General features: G+C 39.9%; 1 protein-coding gene across 1 annotated transcript in view; it reads left to right on the top strand.

Annotated features, from left to right (window-relative positions):
- The window catches only part of LOC117269380 (matrix metalloproteinase-17-like), a 114,197-nt gene that overhangs the window by 28,902 nt on the left and 67,508 nt on the right, over positions 1-17,787 (top strand). The window contains exons 2-3 of the mRNA XM_033646351.2: positions 12,056-12,188; positions 12,332-12,467. Coding sequence (XP_033502242.2) covers positions 12,056-12,188; positions 12,332-12,467 — 269 coding nt within the window. The remainder of the gene's footprint in view (positions 1-12,055; positions 12,189-12,331; positions 12,468-17,787) is intronic.

The following is a 17,787-nucleotide window of genomic DNA, read 5'->3' as shown; positions in this document are numbered from 1 at the left end:
GGATTAGAGGGACCAGGATTCAGGATTACAGAGATAAATTATCCTTCACATCCAGATACTGCGGCGCAGACTGGGACTAAGTCAAACCCTATAATACCCACTCAACGCTTCAATTATGTGTGTGTTTATGAGAAAGTGAAAGGCAGAGCGTGTGTGCAGCATGTCCTTGCTGAGTTATTGTTTTATTGTGGCCATAAATTAAAGATTTGAATATGTGTTTGGATAATGTGTGTATGCATGAGCTCTGGGGTCAGAACATGAGTGAGTGTGTTTGCATACGTTTGTTAATGAGTTGCATTAAGTAGAAGAAGGTGGTCTACTCCAGGGAATAAACAGCAGCATTGCTTCTGTGCAAACTTGGGTTTGGAGAGTTGTGTCTCAAAGGCTATAACATCGTGTCAAGATAATTAAGTGTCACAAATCATTGGGCGATAGTAGGTGTGTGCATTATAAGAAGAAAGTGTGTATAATTTTTGTATGGTGATATCCAAGAAGTGCTACATCCACATTGCACATTCATTTTTAAACATCTTTTTCTTATGTTTTACAAGCCTGCAAAAACAAAACACAGATATTGTCTTAATTTCAAATTTAACAAATTTGCAATTTGCCTCACAGGTGTGATGTTCACTGGGCGATCTCATTATATCTCAAAGAGTTACTTTTATGGTTGAACATTATTCATCAGGACAAGGGGCCAACATGCAGTGAAGGCAGAAAATATTATATAAAAAGCCTAGATACAGTATGTATACTGTATATGTGCATATTTATAAGGTGCAGATATATAGACTACAGTATGTCTACACTGCAGTCACTGTAGAGCAGCCAACTTCCTGTAACCCAGGGAGGTAGAGGGAGGGATTTAGCCTTCTGTCTTTAACTGTGTTCTGTTTGTTTATGTCTCATTTGGGTCCATGTCATTGGTTCGACAGCCCATTGGTTCGACATCCCATTAGTCCGACTGTCCACGGTGCTGAACGGCTCACGGCGGGCGTATGGTGCGCCGCGACCGGCTTGAGGCAGAGCAGGCTCAAGGCTTATGTGTTTGTCACTTTCTTTTTCATTTTAACCCACACCATGATCTTTTCCTGACCCTAACCAAGTGGTTTTTGTGCCTAAACCTAACCAGACCTTAACCACAGGGCGTCATGATGATTTCGGAACGGACTTCAGAACAATGAGTTTAATATGGTCGGAACAATGGGATGTTGAACCAATGGGCTGTCGAACCAATGGGCAGTTCCCGTCTCATTTAGTTTTTATTCATTAAAAGAAGAACATGTTTTAAAGGTGTTTTTGTCGACAGTTCAACTTTCAGTCTGAGGCCACGATCACACACAAAGTGTTTCGCAGGTTCCAAAACATGCGGTGCACCTCACTTCCCCCTTTTTTTTTTTTTTTTTTTAAATCGAATGCCACTAGTAAAAAAACACTTTCTGCACCTTTGTATTGTTGCCAGGCAACCACCCCATCGCCTCCTTAGCCTAACCCTCCTATGTAATCAATCTACCATTTATTTATTTGTTTATTTATTTTATTTAACAGTAAATTGAAATAACAGTAAAAGAGGCTACTTACTGTAGCTGTGGTTGAGGGTGAGAGGCTGTCAGTAAATTGTTCCGTTCACATGGAAACGGAGATCTGTGTGGGTACATGAGACCCTAAAAGAGAGGGTGGGTCATGGGGAGTACCACCAGTTGGTCCAGGAGCTTCGTCTCAATGATGGCTGTTTCCAGGCATATTTTAGGATGACTCAGGCAGTTTGACAACCTGCTGTCTATCATCTGGCCATATAGCTCTGGGTATCCAGCAACTGCTACCACCAGTTTTACTTGCTGTAAACTTGTTGTCATGAGCACCACAGAGGGCCTGCCCCTCAAATCATCTGATTGGACAATGGGAAAAAAGTGGAGGTGACATGTGCCACTTTTCTGCCCTGAGATGAAGTTTTTTTAACTAATGGAGTTCAGAGCACTCTGGCAAAAACACCAGGCACCTAGTGCGCAGAAATACGAGGTGTGTCGCAACAGCAAGCAAAAGCTTCGTTCTTATTAAAAACAATTACAAAAATCTGCCTCCAGCTGCCAGAACACTTTCTGTGTGATGGGGACCTACGACTTATGGACTTTTATGGGCTTCAAAGGGCTGCACAATTAACTGAATATTAATCACAATCACAATTTTGGCTTCCCACAGTTAAATTAACATGATGCAAGCTCCGCTCATATAAAATTCTGCTGTATATCAAATCAAGCGCTCCCTAACAGCCAGCCTCCACTTTTAGAAAGCTGTCATACCGTTGTGCACTCAATCTGCAGCGTCAGCCTGTGAAAAACTTTGCGACTCATATGGATTAGTGTTCGGGTCAGAGTTGAGTCTCGTGCACAGAGCACATGACAATATACGATAAGATTTAATACGATTTAAGAGGCCAGAGTGTCCGGACTGAGACGCATCTGTATCTGGAATTACATTCCAGACCACCTCCAAATGTGGTTTGGATTTGATTTGCAAAAATTGCATTTCATGTGATTTTTTTCAGACCAGACTTTCTAAAATTGATCTGAATACAATCTGGATATGCCAAAAAATAGATTTAGGCTAGTAGTCTGAACAAGGCTTAAGAGTGGGTCCCTGTTTTTTGTGTTCCCATGCATGCACATGTGGATGCATTTGCAGACATGCAGCTTATTCAATACACATTACTGCCAGTGGTTTCACAGTATTCCACTTATCTACAGGTGCCAATAACGCACTAAGAAACGCAGCATTGTGTCAACAAAGGCATGGAAGAAGAAGACTGCTAGCAATTACACGTAGTGTAAGCAATGCAGGTTTTAAACTTTTCAGAAGAATCTGCTTTGCAAATGTTTTCTGAGAAAGGAAAAGCATTTTCAGACCTCAAGGATAGAGACAGTGCATTTTGGTGAGAGACAATCGATGTAAATAGAAACTTTGTTTACAAGAAAACTCTGCAAGGCATTTTTAAATGTGTTTTAAAAGGATTGTTAGTCTGGCCAAGTGTTAAAGTGGCACACAGGTAATTGGAGGTTGTGATATTGTGGGACAGTATATTTCCTGGAAATTCAATGCACAAAAATGTCGGCTGATCCAGTAAAGTAAATACCCGAGATCAAAGCACTTTATCACATTCATTCAAAAAATCCTGTGAATTCAAAATCCAATCAAAAAGGACCCTAGGCCTCTCTCACAAAAGTGTCTTGGAAGCATTGATCCCAAATGGTGGCAATGTCACATTTCCTGAGTAATTGTTGCTTTTAAATTGCAGATAAATTGGGGAGCCGTACAGGGCATGCTCATACATGGCTCACAAGTTTATGTTTGTTTAATGAAATCTGTGTAAATTAATGGAAGAGGAAATGATCTCATGTTGCACACTTGTCGAAACTGGTGTCATGGTATATATCATGATATCACCCCGCCAAGGGACCCTAGGTCGCCAGAACATGGAGAAAGTAAGAGCACACATTGATCAGTACATTTGTTAAAGAGAGCACCATGAGACACAGAGCTAAATCTGCCGCGCTTCCATGCTGAGGAAAATTGACTGTTGTTGCAGTCGGTGGTACATCAACAGACAAGTTTGATTTAGGAGGCTGCCTAATTGTACCACAGTGAAGTGCATCAGCGCAGCCCTGTCTCCCACCAAGTATACAGCGAATGATAAATGCCAGCTTATTGACAGTGATGAAAAGTGTTGCTCGGATTGATTAAATGTTGCACAGCTGCCAGTATTCAAATGATACAGCTAGGATAGGAGGAAGGGAAACGGGGACATGCAGGGCACTGGGTGGACTCTGCACCACTAATGACATTTTACACAAACTTAAGAGTCAGTGCAGGAATATTCTACTACTGGGGCTATGCGGAAGACTTAGTACTTTAAGTATTTCTCTGTGGCATTACATATTAGTGACTAACTAAGCAACACAGATTTTCAGTTTAAGACAGTATGGAGTTGGTTTGATCTGATTCAAAATGCAGTGTAAGAAGTAACCAAAATTGTTCCAACACCGGTGTACAGTGGTGTGCTCGCACAGGACCTGATTGATGTTTAGCAGCAGACTAAAAATAAAGATTTTTTCTTTAAGGTCTTACACGACAATGATTTCAACCGAAAACAGTAGGTTCCAGCATGCAATTTTTTGGAAACAGCACCGTCTCTGTTGTCATGTAAACTTGCAATATGTTCCTCTAAAAACGGAGACTTTTTCGCACATGCACATTACGGTTCCAGTCACTAGGCATGTGCGAGAAAGTTGACCATCCCAACAACAATGGCGGACTCTCAAGCTCAATTTCTGTTGCTTACCTTTTGAATTTATCAACGCTTCTCCAACAAAGTGTAGATATACTGTAGCAACTCCACCTCATTGTCTGTCCACACAAACGTTTGTGCGGTTGCCATTTTGTTTGTTCATACATCACCGCTCTGTAGAAGGAAGCGAATGTGCGCAGATGCGTATTGTTTCATTACAAAGTCACACTGCCAACTACTGGCCCGCCATGCACAGCGATTGTTATCAAAACTTTGTCGTCTGAACGTGCAACTTTTTTGAAAATGAAAATGAGAAACAATTCCGTTTTCAGCGGATCGTTTTCATGTAGACATGGCCCAAAGCTACAGTTGATAACTTCAATAAAAACACCTTTTTTCATATTTGCTGAAACTGTGACTTAGCCACACTGTAGTACATGAGCCACGTCATCTGTGAGAAACATTATATTCCTCTGCCTCCTCCTGGTGTTTCTAATAGCATTTGCAAGAATCTACTGTTAAAACAACCAGTCATAGCCGAGGAGTCTCTAATGCAGCTGTCAATCGTGTCAATCACTGCTCGTGGACTTTGGTCAAACTGTCAAGCTAGGCAATGTTGAAAACAACACTAAAATATATTTCTGAGAACATGTTAGGCAGGAAATAGGCAATGCAGTAAGAGAATCTTAATGCATATTTGTGCATCAGTGCTGTCTAGTTCAACCCCAGCTGGCCAGCAACCTCTTTCAAACCTGATATTTGTTTGAATTTAGGTTTTGATGTTGGGTGAACAAAATTCAATGTCAGAACAACATCTAATGTTTAAGTCAATCGATGCAGAATACTGACAACAGATGATGTAACTATTTTGTTGGTTTTAAGTTGTGTTGTTAAGTAACCAAAATCCAATGTCTTTGAAATATCTCATGCCAGCGACATCTTGATGGAGAATAGAATATAGATCACAAAAAATAGATTGGCACGCACAGCAAATGTAAGAATACTGCACTTGGATTCTTGCACAAACAGTATTGTTGGATTTACTCTTCAGACAAGACGGCATGTGGCTTTCTCTGAGCAGTTCCACTTAATTTTACAGGGACATTTGTCATTGTTTTAATTTGGTTTTGCTTGACTGCACAAATCAAAACTGAATGTTAATGTCCTAGGACTGTGCAGGTCATTTTAGCAGTGAGTTGGCTAAGTGGTGAGGACCCCCTGTGCCTGAGTAGGGACGTGGGGTCAAGCCCCCATGTCAGCAAGAATTTGCCTTGCTGATGTCACTGAATACCAGTGTCAGTGTGGCTGGACTGCAGCTGAGCTCCACTGCAGAAAGAAAACACAGAAAAAGAGGTCAACATTTAGTTTGTTTATGCTCTGTCTTTATTTCGGTGCATTTAAGGACAGACTGCACACATTATGGACGGTGATTTGATAGTAATGGGCGGTATATCTGACCATTTTGTAAACAGAGAGGATGCGAATTCATTAAACTAAAGTTTATTGTGGTGTTCATTGTAATCCATCTCTTTTTAATTCCACACATTTCTCCAATTAGTGTGTTAGTTTTACAAATCTTTCAATCTTTCTTTAGAAATGGATGCCAAATAACTTTTTGTTATGTACACCCATGATGTTTTTTAGTATCTTTCATTTAATGAAGTCTCCAGTTTAAGGATCAATGCATTTTGATCTCTTTGATTATTTCCTAAACACGCTGATCTTATGCAAATCCCATCAGTGAACTGAGCTCTCCTTCACTTGGAGAACACAGTTGTAAGGCACTTGTATTGTGGCTCATTATGTCACAAGTTGTTCCATTATTAAATCAGTGACTAGACACACACAGATTTGAAGTGCAAAGTGAAAGACAGTGTAGCACATTCAGGGCCCGAGGCAAGCTTTCCCCAGTAGCCCCACCCCCACACTCCACTCTACCGTAGACTCAGGACGCGTTCACACTGGCACTTCTGGTCCGCTTTAAACGAACCCTGGTCCGCTTCCACGGATAGTTCGGTTCGTTTGGAGTGGTGTGAACGGTCATTCGAACTCTGGTGTGGACCAAACGAGCGAACTCTGGTCTGCGTGAAAACTGGAAGTCTTGGTTCACTTGCAAGTGAACCCTGGTGCGGTTTGCTTACAGTGGGAAATGCAGACGGACTATCCAACGAATCAAAGAGAGGAAGTGAACCAAAGACAGGAAGTGACGTAGAGCGCAGTGCATTTTGAGTGGAAAAAAACAAAGCCAACAGCACTAACCGGGAGACGCAGAGGTAAAAAAGGAAAAAGTCGGAAAATGTATCGTGGGCAGATGTGGAGTAGTGAGGAGGTGCAGGCGCTTAATGATATATGGTCAGAGGTCTTTTATAGCGCTGGTTAGTTGGATGGATTTCCGTTTCCGGTCCTGGCCAATCAATGAGCTGGGTTTTCTTCTTCCTCATGCTTTTTTTCGTCCTGATCAGTGGTCGTTTTGGGCAATACCGCCCCCAAATGAGCAGCTGTTGTAACTGTGTGACGTTGTGTAGGTGGTTTGGTCCGCTTTAAAAAGTGCAGTGTGAAAGTGAACTGAACCAAATTAAGTTGTTAACTTTTTCGCCATTCCCCGCCTAATCGAACCGAGTCCCCCAACTACCCTGGTGTGAATGCGCCCTCAGACTCACTGTGATGATCACTCTTTGATAAACACACATCAACAGACCATTTTTGACAGACAGGTGACAGACTCATTCCCCCAAGATGCACCACAGAGTGCCACAGGAAGTCATTCCTGCCTGTGGCCATCTAAGCTGTACAACTCCTCCCTCAGTGTCAGCCACTCTGAGTCAGTAGACTGGCATCTGGACTTTATTCACCTTCATAATTATCTATCGGGTGCAATAATTCAACTGCTACAATACTTTTCAGTGTCGGACTTTATCATGCATGTAACTGCACATATTTCTTACTTTATTCTATTTTTGTTACACTCTTGATGTATGTATTGTACTTACAAAAATGCCCGGACCCGACCCATCGCTGCACAGGAGCTAGAATCTTTTCTTTTATTACTTTATTGATTTTACACATTTATTCTTACTTCTTATAATTCTCTATTCTCGTCAGAGTGACTGTAACGAATCACAATGTCCCCTCGGGGATCAGTAAAGGATTTCTGATTCTGATTTCCTCTTATGTCCAATAAATAAATAAATAAATCTGGGTGGTTGTGGCGCATGATGATACCTTAGTTGGAAAGCTACTGTTAATGTGCATTACTCTTTATTAACCATAAGGTTTCTTGTGTCAGCTGACGTCATGCCTGATTTGTTGCATTTGACCAAAGCCAGTGACACAACAACCGAGGAGCTACACTTAATATATGCGTTGCTCAAAATGTCAAATTTAAAGCGAATGTTTTCTCACTTGTAGTTTTCTTAAGATGACCTTAAAGTCTTAATTATTTTTTGTTGATGGGAAACTTTTATTTGTCTGCTCTCCATTATCTTTCTCTCACACACTCTCAGCTTTCTGAATAAATTATCATAAAGAGAGAAAACTTAAAAAGAACATATCTTTTTTTTTTTTTTTTTTTTTTTTCCCCTGGTTGCTTGAAGCGGTGGTTGAACTTTACACTGTGCCATTCGAGATGTTCTTTTAGTTCTGCTTTACAACTCTGGCACAAGAAAGTAAAAGAGTCCAGACTCGTATTTTATGCAGAATACAACATGGCAATCAAAACATTGCTGCAATCATTGAGTGGAGCAAGTTACCACTGCAGCATCAAAGGCTTTGAAAAAAAGGCTTCTCGATTGGGATGCAGTGCAGTGATACACGTCATTTTTCTGCATTCAGAGTGTGTATGTATATATTTGTGTGTGTCTGTGTCTTAATGAGCGATTAAAGAAGTGTCAGTCGTCCATGTCTGACCTCTGATTGTTAATCAGAAACTTGAAGAGGATGAATTTGTTGCACAGGCCAGATTATGTGTTTTTCTCCCGCTCTGCACTCATTTAATTCTTTTTTATTTCAGGGGTGAAGACCCCCAGAGCAAAGCAACATTATTTTTTTGGTTTATTAAATTTGAAACGCACGTTCTTCCAGTTGTAATTGTATCTTTGAGCTGTCACTGTCTATTGTGAGAGTGAATTGTTGCTCTTTCAATGTAGAGCTCAAGTTTATTCTTCTCCTTATCTGGGAAGCTTTGATTTTTTTGTGTCTCTGTTTGAACTCAGATGACTTGTGTGCAGTCTTTTAAAAGCACACCCAATCTCACCTAAACACGGTGACATCCGTGTATATAATTTAGCAGTGTTCAGCATGTTACTGAACTCGTTGGCAGCTTTTACAGCTCCCCCCCCCCCCCCCCCCCATGAGCTACGATGTCAGGGTTTAAATTAGTTGCTGGCTCCACAAAAAAGTTTGATGTAGTGAGTTTATGAGTGTGAAAACAGGGAGTTGCGGTTGTGTAGACAGGGCAGATGTAATCCATCACTTGCGCACCTTGCTTACACAGAAGAAGAGCATAAACCTCCTCCTGTCTGTGTGGATACGTGCGCATTCACACAATGCACGCAGATATGCATACACATGCGCTTTGTGAAATTTGTTTTGATTTCAAGAAAGTTTCTGCCTTATTATAACTTGGGTCTTCTTTTCATAGTCATCACCATATTTTTTATCTCTTACATAACATCATACACACCCAAGAAATCATTTAGATCTGGGATTGTGCCAACCCTGCTTCATCAAAGTCTGACAGTGCAAGAAACATGAGCAGGCAGACAGGTTGTAATCAAGGCCACAGTTCAGATAAACCACTTTATTTGGAGGTTAACCAGAAAGTAAGAGTGACAGGCCCAACCACAGTAAGTAAGGTGGGTCTAAGTTTAACCAGGAAGTCATGGCATGTCCCAAATCTGTCCTACGTACCAATTACGTACTGCTAGATTCTAGGAATTGGCTGAGTGGTGAAATGGGAACACGTAGAGATCAGAGTAGACTAATCTTTGCATATTTTTAGCTAAGTTTAGGTAACTTTAACAAGCAGTTCAGGCTGGTTTTAAATAAATGGTTAGTTAATTTTAAACATTACATACCTGTATACTTAGCTCCTCTGATGTGAGAAAATTGTTTGACTTACCCTTTAGAAGAGAGCACTGTCGCTTTAAGAGGGAGAGTCATCATGGAGACGTGGTATGCAGGCTGAAGAAAAATATGCTTGTACTGAACTGAGGAATTTTTGTTAAATAAAAGTTGCAACAAAAGATGGACATGGTTTTTTTGGCAGTTCATTTTGAAGGTGCAACATGAACATACCTCTGAACTGAAACGATTTCACCTCCAACAATGAACTGCTCTTTGGAGTTTCTACCCCGTGCTTTTAAACAGACAAAAAAACCCCGAATCATTAATTATCACCCTAACACAAAAATATTAACAATATAATGTGTTTAGGGCACTTACCCCCTCTGCACCCTGCTCAAAATGGTACAGTCTTGACTTCCCTCTACTATAAAGGCCATTGGAGGCTCCCACTTCCTGTGTGGCAGTTTGGACCAATGACCAGCAGGTAATATGGGTGGCAGCTCATGCAGCAACCATTTTATCAATTTAAGTTACATAAAGCCCATAACTTTATTGGGGTGGGGGAGCCCTTCTGTGTGGAGTTTGCATGATCTTCCCATGTCAGCGTGGGTTTTCTCCAGGTACTCCAGCTTCCTCCCACAGTCCAAAGACATGCAGGGTAATTGGTGACCCTAAATTGTCCGTAAGTGTGAATGTGAGTGTGAATGGTTGTCTGTCTCTATGTGTCAGCCCTGTGATAGTCTGGCGACCTGTCCAGGGTGTACCCTGCCTTTTTTCCCCATGACCCCCAACAGGGTAGGCGGTTATGACTGAGTGAATGAATGACTAAAGGTTCACCCACAAATGATGTAAGATTGTCTTTTTTTTGTTCATAAGAACCAACTTAATTCATAGGATGCAGTCTTGATAGGGTCATTTGACTGCTCTTGTATATTTTCGTGTAATTTTTACCCTGTGACATTTTAGAGGCCTTGTTGAATTTAAGTTTCTGAATTGTGTATTGATGCTCGCTCTCCATGTAAACGTACCCCTACAGGTTCATTTTCATATGTATTTGAAGATTGAAAATGCATATTTCCGAAATTTGGATATGTATATATTTTTTAAAGAATGCAATTCAACAATAAGGACTTGCGCATTTATTCTTAGGAACATACATTTTTGGGCTATGTTTATGATTGTCACTAGGCAGTTTTTAATCTTTACATCTTCATTCTTTTATCTCTATGTATGATATTGTTGACTGTTGTCAACAGTCAGTGTTGTTGATGTTATCTATTGACGCCTTTCCACTAAACATGGGTAATGTGACTGATTGCAAACTTACAGCCACTGATGGCTTCTCTTTGTTACAAAACTGTTTGCCTGATGTTTGCGTTTACCGTTTTTCTTCCACATAAGTTTGGCCACCCTGGGATTTTATTCAAAACAAATACAACTGTCTGACCACCCATCTGACCTCTTTTTAGTGATGTTGCTGAAAGACAAAAACAACTGAAATCTACGTCGTCAAACGTTTCAAAAACCGTGTCATTTAAGTTCTCTTTTGATTCATAGAGTCAATTTAACTTCCCTGCTTTCTTTTAAATTATTTGACCTCTCCACTCACCCCTGGCAACCAGTTTGAAACTCTTTCCGGAAATCATTGCCCGATGGTACTAAGGGTCAATTAAATTCCCCTGGAAACTTTTCCCAAGCCCTCTGCGGCAATGGCGAAGCCAAGGATGAAGAGGCAAATATCAGCCAACAGAGAGCTTCACTGGTGCTAAATCATTCAGTTAATGGGATTTTCCCAGCGTTGTCAATACAGAGGGGATGCCTCGCTATCTATCGCTCTGTGTCACCACCTTATTGGCTGCCAGATGATGAGGAGGGAAGAGGAGGCTTTAGTTGGGTGGAGACAGATGAGGGGAAGAGAGAAAAAAGACAAAGAAAGATATCAGGGGAGAAAAGGCAAGAGAGAAAAGAGTCGCAGCTCGGCTGTATCCATCAGTCAGATCTTACACGTACCATCACTGTGAGCTGGGCTGCTTTGATTGGCAGCAACTTTATTGGTCTCTAATAGAAATGGAGTTGCAGTTCTAACCTTTTTATACATGGCTTCTTTTGTGAACCTACTCAGCCATTCTTTGAGCACATGTCATACACATGTAGAACATTTATATCACAGTTATCATGACACTAATATCAGTATGACATTTGTATGAAATTCAAATCTGTCTGTATTCCTGATAAAAGCGTTGCACTCCATCCTCAGGACTCTGTGCCTCGTGGCTAGCGACTCAAATGTCCCTTACCATGTGTAGTTGTTAGCATAACAACAAAGGAGAGGGAAAAGCGTGACGTATAAAAAGAAACCGCTAGAGATGTGGCCTCCCTCATGGTCTAAACTGCATAACATGTAATCTCAACGTCTTGCATGTCCTCCCTCTGGCTCAGTTTCCTGTCGTTACTGTCACCATCAGATAATGCCTTCAGTACTGTAGTTACCTCAGAAGATGCAGAATGACATGCTTGCAAATAATCATTTTCAACATACACAGTTCTTTGGTGAAGCTTTCACAGAGCCTGAATGTAGACAGACACACAGTATCCACAGACAGTAAACACGAACAGGTGTCAGACCCTCTCAGCTGCTTTGGGATACCTAAAGTCCTTGAAATGCTTTGGATGACTCTTGACACTCTGTGTCTACTGTTTCCCTTCCAGGACTGGCTGAGTAAGTTTGGCTACCTTCCGCCCCCTGACCCAGTGACTGGTCAACTTCAGACCAAGGAGGCCCTGACCAAGGCCATCAAAGCCATGCAGAAGTTTGGAGGGCTGAAGGAGACGGGAGTCTTAGGTATGTGGCTGTGTTTGTCTGGGGGAATCATGTGGGACGGTTGGTAAAATATATAAAAGAATGAATGATATAATGCAATACATACAATTCAATACAAACCATGAACTATACCCTCCTCTCGCCCTCTGTCCTCTGCTCGGTAGACCAAGCCACACTGGGCCTGATGACAACACCCAGATGTTCTCTGCCAGATGTGTCTGATGCCGAGTCAACAGTGGGCCGCAGGAAACGAAGCCCAACTCTTCAGAATAAATGGAATAAGAGGCATCTGTCCTGGAGGTAGGAGCAACAAAATATACAATTTAATAGACATAATGTTGATACCATGATGATGCTGTAGTTTACAGATGAAAACAAAGAGCTGAATATGTGCAGTAGGTCACACTGAACTATGAAAGGATGTGGTGAAAATGTACATGAACAAACATGTACATTGAAAACAAACCATGGTCATATTGTTTAAACACTCCAGAGTTGATTATATAAAGGAGAATCATCCAGTCAAGTTTGTTTAGTGTAATTTGTGTTTCAGCATAATTTATTTGTTCCATATCAGATCTGTTTATCTGAGCCTAATGCAGTTCTACACAGACTCAGTCCAGTACATCACATCAGTGCAGTGCAGTCAGCAAAAAAAAAAAAAAAAAAAAAACAGAAATCCCCCCCCCCCCCCCCCCATCTGTGCATCCTTTGATAGATTAGATTAGAGGACTCTTCCTCAAGCCGGAAATCTTTTGCTCTCCGGATCAATTCTGGCTCAAAGAAAGGGCATTTTGTAAAAGTGGCAAGCTGATTAGAGAGACCTTTAATAAACAACAAACAAGTCTTTCCTCTCAGAGGATGCACAAAGACTCAGATGCCTCATTAAATGTATAAAACAGAATGTTGCTTTAAGTGATTAAAAATAGCTACTTCCCACAAAATCCCCTCATTAATGCATCAAGGTACAGAAAGTTCATGAAAAGATTTTTCTATAGATTAATTGGATCCATTCGAAGTCCATGTTATGCTACTGCAATTCAAGGAATATTCTGCTGAAAATGTCTACCGTAAAAATTTTAATTAAAAGCTGAGCCCAATAAAACAGTGAATCCCTTGTGCTAGCTGGGTGTGGCTACATGATTTGACAAATAAACCAATGTACTCTCATACAGTGATTTATGATATCTTAACAATTAGCACCTTACAAACTATTTTATGTACCTACCGTAAAGTTACGTGGGTTAGGTTTAGGCAAGTAAAGTCAGGTTTAACAAAAGAAACATGTACTGAAGTGAATGAAGTACTTTAAAATTACTCAAAGTTTACTTGCTTTCACATTGTTCCATACACTGGTCTCCTGGGGGAAAGTCCTGCATTGTCCAGCCTGCTTCCTTACACGGACTGTTGTTCTTTATACCACTTTCTTCTTTACTCCCGTCAGCACATTGTTCTCATGTTTGCAGCCTTCCCAATTACATGGGTTATACAAAAATTACTAGCTCATGATTACATTACATATGGTTGCCATTGATGCTACAAAGCAGTGAATTTTTGTAGAAGTTCTTTGGATAAGGGTGTCTACAGGTCCTTAAAAAGTCTTAAAACATCTTAAATTCAATGTTACACCAATAAGGTCTTAAAAGTCATTAAATAGTCTTAAATTTGAATTTGTGAGGTCTTAATTGCTACAAACATTTTATCTAATTTAATCTGTCCATTTTTAAATTTCTTTTTGTGAAAGTGAGTGAAGCCTTTCTATGGAAATGTCCACTTTTCTAATGTTACAAATCTTTAAAAAACTACAATACTGTAATTTTACTTAATACTTGCACTTCCCTGTTGGCAAAATGTAGATTGACTTTACTCACTCTAATAGCCATATTCCTACATAACACTTATCTCTGCACAAGACCACAGATATAATACTTGCCTGCAATGATTAACTGAGTAAAGCATGATTTGTCCAAAAATCTGTCCTAAATTTGGTTAAAAGGTGTCCTGAAAGGGTCTAAAAGCATTAAATTTAACTGCCTTATACCTGTAGACACCCCATCGATATGTTAAACCTCTTAAAGCCCACCAGATCGTTGGCTACATATATCAGTGTTAAACTGTTGTCAATATGGACATGCTAAGCATCATTAGCATGGTTAGATTCTCCTTAATCCAAATGTCCAGTTCATTTTAAGGAAACCATGGGCATCAAAGTATAATTTATTCAGATTTGCCAACATGGTAATCAAGAGGAATGAAAAAAGTAGTGACTGAAGCTGACATTAAGTCTGAACACTTGTCCATTCATGGATTATCTATATTCGTTTAGGTCCATCGATCAAAAGAACCAAAAAGGTTTTTCATAAAAATGAGTCTAGTGTGTGAATATTGTCATGTGAAGCCTGCCAAGCGTAGACTGTGCTGTAGCTGGGTATCCCTCAATTCAATTCAGTTCAATTCAATTCAATTCAATTCAATTCAATTAAGTTCAATTAAGTTCAATTCAATAAGCTTTATTGGCATGGCATTTCATATGTGTTGCCAAAGCACGGTTACAATTACAAAGACAGTGAAAATTCAGAAGCAATTAACAATTTATTATTATGAAATATAATAGACATAAATTTTAAAAGAAAAAAAAACAACTAATGTCATTTCTTAATTGGTATATTATTCGATTACCTTATTTGTATACAAGACAATTTGATAGTATTCTCATCTTTGCAGAGCAAAAGTTTTGTGTGAAAGGAATGAAATGATTGTTTAAAAATGTTAAAAATATAAAACTAACACACATCAAGAATTATGACGAGGTGTTGATCACTGGACTTGATTGTAGGAAAAAAGTGTCGCGGCTCCATATGCATTTCTTTTATTTTGAGCCTTTGGGCCATCTTCAAGGTCAACAAACAATAATATAACAATAATTTTTGTTTCATAAAGATGCCCATTCCAAGTTGTGTTAAGCGATCGAAGCAAATAAAAGCCCAGGCTATTAACTGAAGTCTAAAGTTATATTAAGTTCTATATGTATATAGTTTTACCCATGGCCACTGCAAAAGCAAAGCATGAAAACGTAGTAAAAATCATTGAAACTTCTCAAGGCACTGGTACAACATAAACCAATTGTCCTTTGTACAGTCTGTCTATGTTCAGAGCCTCTCAGCCTCTATACAGTTCAACTCAACACACTTCTACCTTCTCACATCACTGTCTGCACATTCTCAAAAGCTCCTTCAGAAGCAGTGCATTCAGTTATCTATTGAAAAAGAGCGGATTGTTTGAGATACTCTAAACATGACGATCAGCAGCAGAGAAGTGGATAATGCTGCAGGAGTGCTTTGAGAGGTTTCTATGGATTAGAAAACTTGGTTTTGAAAGGCTTTTTGCCATGACTCTGGCTCTCTGTTGGAATCAAGTTCAACTGCTCTGAATCCAAGCTGAGAGAAGTTGCCATCCTCCACAAGAAGCATGATGCAAACTTTGTAAAGCCACCTTTCAAGCCTACAGGTGGTGAAAGAAGAAAGTCATATGTATGACTCCCAAAGACCAAAGGCTTTGTTACAGAGAGATGTTTTTTAGTTTTCCCCCATGATAGAATAATATGGATCCATGACCACCTGAGAAACCATAGCATATTGTGTTAGACAGCAGAGGGGGAGGCAGCAAAACATGGTTGGTCTGTGCTGATTCACACAAGCTATCAGGGCTGATTCAACAATGAGCTGCCATAAGCTGGTGTGTGTGTGCAGAATATGAATACACGCATAATTTTTGAAATCAGGGGAGCCAACGCACACATTGACACAATATATATGCACATACACACAGGCATGTATGCATTGCCTCCCTCCTGGTGGGCTTTAACTTTCTTACTCGTCTTTGTACCGCTGCCAATCATACACGGTGCTCCCGTCAGCTCTCTCCACTCTGATATAAGACAGGTTTGTCTTCAGTCCAGTAAAGCACCTTTTGTATTCACAGCACTCAGATTTGTAGAAATGCTGTGCTGGAACAGTTGTGGACTGTGTGCTGGCTTCAGATCCAGAGAGATTTCCATATGGTGCAGATTTTCAGCAAAGCGCCACAACAAAGCGTTGATATTCTGCATAGATTGGCCGCCTCTGTAATTCTCTGGGCGTGCTTTCTGCTTCTGTCTTTTTCAGCGGATGCTGTAGCACTTGCACAGCGGTTCCCTCACTGCTTGGTTTGGGAAAATTATTTTTATCATCTAATATTTCATGGTCTCTCTGCTTCATTAGATTATATGGGTGAACGGGGCTGACAGAATGGAGATAATGCGCAAAACAGCTAATGAGTCAGATGCAATCTGACAGCCATATTAAATGCTAGTGTTCTGATCCACCACATCAGTCAGATTAAAGAGAAGTACAACTATTTATATCACTGTAACATACATATTGCATCAATATTTTAATTTGAATTATTACATTGTACAGCCAGGAAGGCAGGGTATAAATAAAATGGTTTATTGATGTTTCAGTAGTCCAATATATGAAGTTACTCTCTCTTTTACATCAAGGCACACAAAAATAACTCAATTCTATTATTAATCAAGTTCACAAAAGATGTTCTATATCTGTGATTGGTTTTGACAGTGCTTTTTTAGCAGCACCACCCCTCCAAGATCCCAAATTAGTCCTATTAGATTTTATGTTTTTGGAGTTTTAATACAGTTTGTTCATATGTAAGAGTAAGATAAGTGAATGATATACAGCATTGACACTAATTAGAGTCATAATAAGGCAGCTGTCATGCTAACATAATCAGGTTATGTTACTCACATTGAGATTGCAATCATTGCAAGAGTAACTTGGTTATCAGAGTTCACTTACTTGTCAGTCTTGCTCTTGTCAAACAGCACTGTATGGTCTTTGAGTCTGTGCACATGCCACAGTGAACTGGATGAAATGTGGGTTGTTACTCAACAAAGTGGAATGGCTGACAGCAAAGCAGATTTTTTTTTTCTCTTTAACCTTAACCAAAAAAATCGCTAAAATAGTTGTGTTGCAGTGAGTAACAAATGTGCAATTTTGAGGTCCTCCGTTGAGATTATGATGGCTACGCCATATGTGTGGGTATTCTCCTAAATCGAGGATGACAGATCCACCATGCAGCACTTGGCGCCGGAGCCAGTGCAGTAACAGTCCAGGTGGTATCTTTTCTTCTGAGGATGCTGTCTCCATGGTCTCGTACATGGTTCGGACATTACGTGTTCCAAGGTGGATCTTTGATTCTGGCCCTAGTAGACCCTCTTTTGCGCTCCTGATTTCCTTTGGACTCTCATCATCGTTTGGTGGCCTGGGTCTACCAAGTGCCTGATGTCAATAGTACAACAATTTTGAGGTATTTATACTTTATGCAAGTATTTCAATTTTGTGCTACTTTATACTTCTACTTCACTACACCTCAGAAAGAAATATTGTACTTTTTACACTACTACATTAGTCTGACCTCTGGAGTTACTTTAGAGATTAATATTTTACAAACAAAATACAAGATGAATTTATGATATGATGTAGTAATGTAGTATAATGTATGTAGTTTAACTTTAAAGTTATAACTGCACAGATTGTAGATTCTAACGTAGTACATTTATGAC

The sequence above is a fragment of the Epinephelus lanceolatus genome, chromosome 19, assembly GCF_041903045.1.
Source record: "Epinephelus lanceolatus isolate andai-2023 chromosome 19, ASM4190304v1, whole genome shotgun sequence".
NCBI classification, from domain to species: Eukaryota; Metazoa; Chordata; class Actinopteri; order Perciformes; family Serranidae; genus Epinephelus; species Epinephelus lanceolatus.
This window is presented reverse-complemented; position numbering and strand designations above follow the sequence as displayed.